The following is a 9,838-nucleotide window of genomic DNA, read 5'->3' as shown; positions in this document are numbered from 1 at the left end:
ACATTTGTAGCCGTTATGAGAGTCAACGGCAACACTGAAAATATGTAAAATTGCGAGCGATTAAACTAAATTCATGAAATTTATTCTCGAATCGTATGTGTATGTCCTTCTGCAAGAACTACGGTGAACGTTTGACACCTATTGTTTATATAGTTAAAAAGACCGAGATTAGACATGTCTCATCCTCGGTAGTATAGTGGTGAGTATCCCCGCCTGTCACGCGGGAGACCGGGGTTCAATTCCCCGCCGGGGAGGACTTTCATCTTTTGGCTCAAATCTCTTTTAAGTTTCTTTTAAAATTTCTTCAAATCACTCTTTAAGATTTTTTTAAAACATTTATTCAAATCACTGAGATTCCTCGTCTTTTTTTTCTTTTTATACCTCTATGATATTTATGTTTAGTCTTTTGTGAACAGTTTTATTATTGTGAAATCGCTTACACTAGATGGCCGTAGTAAAAATTGGTTTTTCCAAATACAAAGAGTAAAAAACCTTGGAGCCAGGATAATGAAGTTACAGTACTCCTCTGAAAACTAGGCCTAAATTGCGCATGGAAACAATATTAATGGGAATGACAAAATATTTTTTTTTTAAATATTTAAAAAATTATAGCTTTGTGAAAAGAAATACAAAAGAATTTATTGTGAAAAAAATTATAAACATTACATTGTAGTTTTTTTAGCTAAATTATGAAATATCATTAATTTATCATGCAAGTATAGTAACACACACGCAGAAATAAAGCGCGTTTATACTGTGCCTTCCATCCGGAAAGCTCCAACCGCTAACAATCATCATGACACCCTGGCACGGATCCTAACCATCATTGAACGACACCCATTCATTATCATGTGACTTCCTCGAATTCCTTGGGAAGCATATAACCAATGCATCCTCTGTATTAAACCTGTAGGATTAAATTCTTCAAATAGCAACCTCTATCCTATCACTAGTATCAGGTCCCCGTTTAAGCTTAAACGGCTGGGTTGACTGGAGCACAACCATGATTCAAAATTTGCCCAAGGACTCTAGCCATTCAGAAACAAACAAAATGCGATGAGGCTGGAACTAGCAACCTGCAGATTCAATTCCAAGCCGGCCATTCTAACCATTCGACTATCATGACTCAACGTTAATACATTATAATGCTGTATTAATTAAACTACCAGTATTTGTTATAACTTATAATACCCAGACTATCTAGTAACACTACCGTACTACTGCGGAAACCGAGCTATTAGCAAACTAAGATAAACACAAACCAAGACTAATGTTGTCCGATGTGGTAGCATATACCATGGATGTATTCGGCAGTTATTTTTAACGATATTTCATACATGTATTTCTGAGGACAGTACCACTAAACATAGTATCATTTTGCATAGGCTACTAGTATTACATGTAAATACAGCCAGTATCGTTCCGTCATAGTACAGGAAATGACGTGACGGTATTTCAGAGTGTGAAGTGGACGTTCAACAGAGATCAGTAGGTAACGTTATCTTTACAGTCTTGTTATAACTGCATATTGTACGTAGTGGATAGGTTGTGCAAAATCATGGGCAAGGGTACAGCATCCCGTGGAATGTGTGATGCCACCCTTCAGTCTGAAAGGTATCTACGTGCACGCAAAGGGGCGGTCGACGCGTATTATTAGATCGTGTTTTCCCCTAACTCGGTATACGTAGCTGTAGGGGGGGGGGAGAATTTGTATATTCAAGTCAAAACATATAATATCCCAAGTTAAAACATTTTTAGACAGAATGTAAGATTTTACAATTCACAACTTGCATAATGAAATATAGGAAACAGATAAAATAATGCGCATGGCCTGACAATAACAAGCCAGTATTGCCAAGCTGAGGTGAATGAACTTATTTGTTATTGTCTGCTACCTACTACGGTTTCATCATGGAAGCGAAAATGAATGCAAGGAAGGCGAAGGAGGGCAAACCATGTGGACTCTTTGGAGACTAAAACCAACACTGAAACATTTTTAAATCCTTTCACTAGCGTTGCTTGGTTCACAGGGGACCCAGGAACCGTGTGACAAACAAAACAAAACAAAACAAAACAAAACAAAACAAAACAAAACAAACAAACAAACAAATAAACTATCAAATAAATGACAAAGTATAGGGACAAATAAAATAATTAAATAAACCAACAAATAACAGATACTCATGGGGGTATACTACATAGGGTTTTTCTATACTTTTTGTAGTGATGGGTATAGAAAAAAAACATATCTAGTAGTACCCCCATGAATATCTGTTTATTTGCTGGTTTATTTAATTATTTTATTTGTCCCTATACTCTGTCATTTATTTGATAGTTTGTTTATTTATTTATTTATTTGTTTGTTTGTTTGTTTGTTTGTTTGTTTGTTTGTTTGTTTGTATGTATGTATGTATGTATGTATGTATGTATGTATGTATGTATGTATGTATGTATGTATGTATGTATGTATGTATGTATGTATGTATGTATGTATGTTTGTTTGTTTGTTTGTTTGTTTGTTTGTTTTGTTATGTTTGTCACACGGTTCCTGGGTCCCCTGTGCTTGGTTGTGTGTTTATCACAGAAAGGGTTATGAACCTGTTCCTCTTTCACAGCATGTCGTCATTAGAACGTCGTCAAACAAAATTGATCTGAAATAACATTCAATTGCCTCTTGCTTGACAAACATTTGATTAAAACGGCTACATTTCTTCGCCTGGTATTGACAAAAATCTTACAAAACACCACCCTGTAGCTGTCAAAAATTGCCATTGACATTTATGGGATTTAGTCACAGGCACTTGAATCAATCTGTATAGTTAAAGTGGCCATATGGATGAGAATTTGGTATTTATTTTGGATTTTTATTTGATAAAACATCTTCACTATGTTTTTCTACTGGAAAAAATAATGTGAAATAACATATACCAAGTCCATGTTCAAATCTCAATAAACGGCAAAACATTAAACAATGTGTAAAAAGTTTGTTATTGTACGTACAATAACAAACTTTTTACACTTTTTGCATCTTTTTGCAACGTATTGAGTTATGAACATGGACTTGGTATATGTTCTTTCACATTATTTTTTCCAGTAGAAAAACATAGTGAAGATGTTTTATCAAATAGAAATCCAAAATAAATACCAAATTCTAATCCACATGGCCACTTTAAAGGGGTTTTGCTGTACATGTTTTCATACAGATTGATTCAAGTGCCTTTGGGATTGGCAATCCTCCACCGATGTTTCAACCCTAACCGGTCACCAATACAAAACACGCACAGTGTATTACAAGTTTCCTGTACTTACAAGGGGGCCAGTTGAGTAGAAGCAAATCGTCGTTTTGCTCGACAAGAGGTTTTAGCATTGTTACATTTTATCGTCTGCCTCACGAACATTTTAATACCAACACTGCTTCTTTTCATCGTCTGGCATGACCTTAACTTATCAACATTGGAACATTATCTTGTGTTATCTTGTATTATCTTGTATTATCGGAGTTCAGGTATGTCAGTCGGATAAAGTGTATTGTTATGTCAGTCGGATAAAGTGTATTGTACTTCAATTTAACACATAGCAATATAACTTGTGACAAGACTGTAGCCAGACGATAAGGTTTAGAAATACTAGTAAGATATTTGTTGCATGCAAATTGAGTGCTGAGCGTAATATAGGTCACACCTCTAAGAAAGAGTGGGTTATGGCTCCATATAACCAACGGAAATCAAGGCCTCTGATTGGCCAAGTCGGTCTAGCCGTAGTATAATTTCTTTGAGCTGCAGCAGTAAACTACTTGATTGGCCAGCCTGGGTTTTTTTTCTTGTTCATGTTCACCATTTGCACTGTCTATAGAATAGACGATAGAATGTAGCAAAGGGGCACAAGCTTATTAGTTTATATGTCCTTGGGCATAGTTTATGATACATGCAGCATGCATGGTACTTACATGGCACATTTAGCCACCACTAGTACTTGCAATTACATGTACGTGTGTAACTGAACTCAAACCTGGTATAGATATCGGGTGGACTGGTACGACCAGGTCAGATATAGGGTGGTACGACCAGACAGCGCTGTAGGTTATGGTGAGGGCAATGACGTACGAGCAGCTATTAAACAATGAATTTAAACTAGTCTCAGTGTACCCAGACTCTTGCCGTTGAGGGTTACACCCCCAACATATCCCCCCCCCCCCGGGTTATGCCCTCAACGGCAAGAGGCTGGGTAACCGAGACTACACAGCACCGTAAACAGGTTATTGGTTCAATGAACGTTAACATATTAAAATATTAAGGTCAAACAAGAGAAGAAAAACACGATGTAATATTTGAAATAGTATTAGTTAGGAAGCGGCCAGTTTCTTCCACCGGGGTAGGGGTCGTTTCGTTTTGTTTTGTTTTAAATTCAGTGGAAGTAGTGAGGATCGCTTCTTTTTTTAAAATTCGGATGGGGGATGGGTGGTTCATTGTTTTTTGGATAGTAATGGAGGAGCAATCGTTTGGAAGTGTGACGTTTTTTCGTTCACATTTCTTACTTTACGTCCTTTAATAGTCTTTTACTTCAAGTGAAGCTGCACTGCAAAGATTTCTACGTGTTGAAGTCCCCATAGAGTATCCTTTCCTGCGCTAGCCTTGATACTTTCCTGTTTCTTAAACCGGCACTAGCTGCAACTGGAATACTCAGTATTTTTTTCAAATTACCAAATCTATATTCACTTTAAAAAAGTGACAATTATTTATTTAAAAAAAAATATTTTTTTGAATTTGTTTTCACGGTGAGATAAAATGTGTATGTGCGGGAGTGACGTCAGCATTACTGAGTGTCTGTATTTTGCTTGTGTAATTCTTAAACCTGCACCAGCTGAAACTTGGACAATTTTTAAGTTCATCAAGTAACCAATTGAAAGATATATTTACTAAAAATTGGTCAGTTTAACTTATAAAAAGACGTTTTATCTGTACGTGTTAATTAGTGGTCAGTATTATCGATTCTGTAGGTAGTGTAGTGGTAAGTTGAAATCTTGAGTGAAAGCTCGGTTTTGAATCTACCATCATGTTAAAACTGTACAGTGTATCTGGAGTATCATTTTCAATACATTGACCGATAATAATTTGACATTGTACATGTTAACCAAGTTATCAATAAGCAGTACATAAACATGTTGAAATCGTGATCGCCGTTGAGGGCGCTGTTTTTGGGTGTGGACCCCTAAATCATTTTTATTGTATTTATCGTGTGTACATGCAAACCTACATACGGTTATCCACAGGCAATGCTATCCTGTTAATAATGCACGACATAATGAGTAAGTTATTGTACCTAAAAAATCGTTCTACACTCTAAAGTAAATGTGTTCAGTTTCTGAACACATGTTAGAACACTTGATTGTAACAGATTTTGAACGCAGTATATGTTCAATATCATACTCGAACGCACGTGTTTTTATTTTTGAACGGGTCATTGACTTTTGAGACTTAGTGATAGTGTTTTTTTTTGTTTTTTTGCTAGAGGATATCAAAGACATTATGGTGTACCGATGACAAAATCCACCGACACCCCACCCCTGGCTGAAGAAAATGACCAGTCCCTTACAGGTAATGGTAAAACTTCACCTGTTTTCGTTGACTGTACCATCGCGGATCGGTTCTGTAATATGAACATGAACTACTGTCGCAGTGTATTTATATAAACAACATGTACACATATACCGTAGATGATTCAATTCCAAATAATATTTTATATGGCATCGTACGGTACGCAAAACCGATTTATTGACACTAAATCCCGTAATATTTAAATATACGCAACATATCCACAGTATATATATACTGTGGACAAGCGACTGTGGTAAAGTTCACACATCATTTTCCGTACGTGATGCAAACATCGGATATAGTGGAGTGATGTACAATGTACGCAAACACTGGTACGACATCACCCATACGGAGGCTACGATCTCTTGTAACCCGTACCGAGCTAGTACGAGTTAAAAATAAACACAAACAACTATAAACATACGGGTGGCGTAGCAGAACGAACAATTCGTTACGGAATGTTCAATTAGCTGGTGTTAACTGTTATTATACTACGAACAAAATCGGTTCTTCGAACTATATAGAACGTTTTATTTCAGTTCGACGCTCGTATTTGGGTAAACAGTTGATGTAAGTATATATTATATTATAAGCATTCTCGGGCGGGGAATACCATTACCCGGATACCATAATCCGTATACCCGTTAACTAATAAATGGTATGCGCATGATGAAGACATGATTGTTGTCCGTACCACACACAGACCGTTAGATATCGAGCTTGCAGTACATTTATTTTGTTACATACTGTTTGCTGATTATGTATTACAATTCACTACGGTAATTCGATAACAAACAAGGAAAATAAATAGACTCAAGTTTCTGTGATCTCATGATGTATTTTTAATGATATTCGCCATTGAGCATAAAATCAAGGATATATCAAATTGCTTTCATAATACGTCATTTGTTGGTAGTTCAGATATCTCACCACATCCAAGTGTAGCTACAATGTCATTCCCTTGATATTATACCGAATGTTAGCGTTTGAAAAAAAAGTCTATGTATTTGTTTGCATTCGTTCTCCATGTACGTGTACATCGGGTTGTACACATTCAAGCCCTTTTGACGACTGTGATATGTGTTGGCAAGGTTGGCTTGTTTTCAAGTGAGTTCACAATAGGATAACATGATACATGATACATTCAATATTTTTAATATTTAATTTGTAAAATAGATAGGGCGATTGGACAGCCGATGTTATCAATATGGAAAAAACAACACGATAAGCAGAGTACATATGCTTCAAAGTGGAAGGCTGATTTTATTTTAGCTGCATTTCTGTAAGCGTATACGTAGGAGACCCACACAAGTCATCTTCATCAACACTGCACCTTAATACGTCTTGAACGATCTTGAAACAATGACCACAAGCTGATGAGAATAAGATGTGACAATAACAAGAAGCTCCTAACATTGTTTATTTCAAATAATACATCGCCCAGTGTAAATATGAATCAGTCCCTTCTAAGCCAGTTTTGTCATTTTTTTTTATAACTCTAAGTTGGGAAGTCGCGCGATGCAGGGTTGCTGAAAATAAATTTGTTTTGGGCCCCCGAGGCATAAAGAAATGCCGCTAAAATAAACCCTCAAGTTGGGGTTCGTTTCCTTTAATATCAAAGTTGACCGAAGTGTCCTAGCTGATCACTGTTTTACGCCAATTGAATCTCGATAATGTTCTACGAAAGATGATAGTCTGTGTGCTCATCGGCCACGGTACGTTTGTCCAATTTAACGCCTGTGTGTTATTCTTTGTAACAGATCAGGAGACGGCGGTAGCAGGACGTGTTATGTGGTATGTGCGAAACTCATGGAGCATACCTGTATATCCATGGTAGAAAACAGTGCCGCGTCTCACGGGATTGTGAGCTTTTCATCCGCAAAAACGCATGATGTCACAATTGTCATAGCAAACTGGCACTTTCAGGTTCATAAGAAAGTATTGAGTGATCACAGCCATTATTTCAAGACACTCTTTTCAGCTGATTTTCTCGAACGGGGAAAGAAGGAGATTGAGTTAAGATGCATTCCGACGGCTGAAGCATTCCACATACTGCTTGATTTCATGTATCGAGAAAAGCTGAATGTATCACCATCAATAATTGAAGAAGTTCTCATCGGGGCAGAATTTTTGCAAATCCTGGATGGAGTACAGAAGCTTATTTGCAGAATATATCCATTTATTTCAGCAGTGACGTGGAACGCATATTTGGAAACGTCAGCACAGCTTGACGACCGTTTTCAAAGACATCTGACTGACTTGGTGCATGAATGGATGATAGACCACTATCATTTGCTATGGAATACATCAACTTTCCTTCATTTCGATCAAGCATTCCAAAACAAAATCAAATTTGGTCCGTATAAAAGCAAGAAAGTGGCGACACTGTGTTCTATCACCAGTGGTGACATCAACAGCAAAAAGAATACCATAGTTGACGTACAGTTAAAACTTTGGAAGAAGCAATCGTCAGAATGGAGCTTTCAGACATCAGTACCAAATCACTTCCTGCAAGATTTGCAAGGGCCTTTGAGAATCTTTGCGCTGAGAGATACCATGTACGTCCTATGGCCAGATCAAACTGGACAGGTAAAAAATGCGAATCAAAGACACGCAGACGCATTTCTGAATACGGCGAACATGTTCGAAATGTACCATGCAGTCATGGAGGACTTCGTTAAGGTACGTTTAGATCGCATGTTATGTTACAACATACGACGGAACGATTGGAGACTGATACATCCAACCACTTCCATGAAAGTGATAAACGCCTACCCATCCTCGACATATCCTCTCAAAGTACTCTGCAATGGTCAACTGCATCTTATTGGACCCAAAGGTCATTTCGCGTTTTGTCCAGTTGAGAACAGATGGAGAGAGTTGCAGCCTATCACTTTCCCAGATGAAGTTGAAATTCTTGATCCCGACAGCGTGTTCTACAGCAAAGGTTTTATCACTTGCGCAACTGCATGTAAAGGCAAGATATTTGTTTTTGGTGTGGAGAAGTGGTTCGATACTGTAGTAAGCTGGCAGTTGTTTGCCTGTGATAAGGGCTACTATTACACCATGTATGATCCTGCAACTGACACGTGGTGTAAGGCCGAAAGCGTTGATGTCGACAGCAGTGATGATTCTCTCATCCAAAAACAGTTCGCGTTGTCATGCAAGGGTTATTTCGTATGTGTAACGTGCACAGAGCGAGATGGAGGCACTGGCACCAGAGAAATACTGTGTGTTGATACGAGAGAAAATAAAGTACTGACAAACAGTTGCTTAGCAACAATCAGAAATGAAAGTAAGAAGGACTTCATGTACGGTGGAAAGGATGTTTACGCCTTCGATAAGATATGTGGATGCAATGGTTCGGAGACGGAAAGCGACGTCGACCAACGAGAAGTTGAACGTCAGCCTGTAAACGAGTTGGAAACTTATCAAAGAACTGTGGAAGGGGACCAAAGTAGTGATTGTCTGGTTGTTGGACCCTGCACTGAGAAGTGCACCATAAACGAAGTGGAAAATACAGGTATACTGGTCTCCGATGATACAGATAAACGTACTCGAAAGAGAATTGTTGTCAAACTGTTGGTGCCGCTCTGTCACCTCAGACAAAGTGAATGAAAAGTACGGTGGCGAACCCCCCCCCCCCCCCTGCGAGTGGCGAGGACAGAAACCATAACATTCATTCCAACGCTTTTTGTAGGGTTTTCCCGTCATTGAAAGAAAGTACCACAGCCAATTTGCCAAAGTACAAGGTTTTTGTTTTACCAAGGAATAAAAATGTTAAATGTGACATTTCTCTGTGTATTGTTTCTTTGTGTTTAAGGTGTTATACCCTTAGATATCAAACTATAATGTATGGGTGAATTTTGATATTGACAAAATTGATAATTATTTCAGACAGCACAATCAATTTCAAATCAGTGTAATAGTATATAGTGATATGAATACAAAGCCAGTGTGAAGTGAGGAAAAAATAAATCTTTTGTTGACACTTTATTTTAGTGACATGCATTTACTATTATTATAGCATAAAACTCTTCAATTTCTCGATTGATGACATTTTTTCTAAATATTTGCATTTAGGAGTATAATTTTCATCGACTGAGAACTAAACTGATCATCCCTATCCCCACACATAAACAACTAAAAGAAAGACATTTTTTATCTGACTTGGCATTGAACTATTGCTCTCGTCCCTTACTGATACCGGTAATACCAGAAATGCTGGCATGACATTCAAAAAT

General features: G+C 37.6%; 1 protein-coding gene and 1 non-coding gene across 2 annotated transcripts; both read left to right on the top strand.

Annotated features, from left to right (window-relative positions):
• The first annotated feature begins 182 nt into the window (after nt 1-182).
• Trnad-guc (transfer RNA aspartic acid (anticodon GUC)) lies at nt 183-254 on the top strand. The gene has a single exon. It is a non-coding gene; the product is annotated as a tRNA-Asp (tRNA).
• Nucleotides 255-1,455: 1,201 nt separating this feature from the next.
• On the top strand, nt 1,456-9,353 carry LOC144448990 (uncharacterized). The gene is made up of 3 exons (XM_078139385.1): nt 1,456-1,488; nt 5,509-5,594; nt 7,355-9,353. The coding sequence occupies exon 3, from the start codon at nt 7,404-7,406 to the stop codon at nt 9,210-9,212; it is 1,809 nt and encodes a 602-aa protein (XP_077995511.1). The 5' UTR covers nt 1,456-1,488; nt 5,509-5,594; nt 7,355-7,403; the 3' UTR covers nt 9,213-9,353.
• Nucleotides 9,354-9,838: the final 485 nt, after the last annotated feature.

This window comes from Glandiceps talaboti, chromosome 18, assembly GCF_964340395.1.
Source record: "Glandiceps talaboti chromosome 18, keGlaTala1.1, whole genome shotgun sequence".
In the NCBI taxonomy this organism is placed as follows: domain Eukaryota; kingdom Metazoa; phylum Hemichordata; class Enteropneusta; family Spengelidae; genus Glandiceps; species Glandiceps talaboti.
The sequence above is the reverse complement of the archived record's forward strand: the minus strand, read 5'-3'. Positions and strand labels throughout refer to the sequence as shown.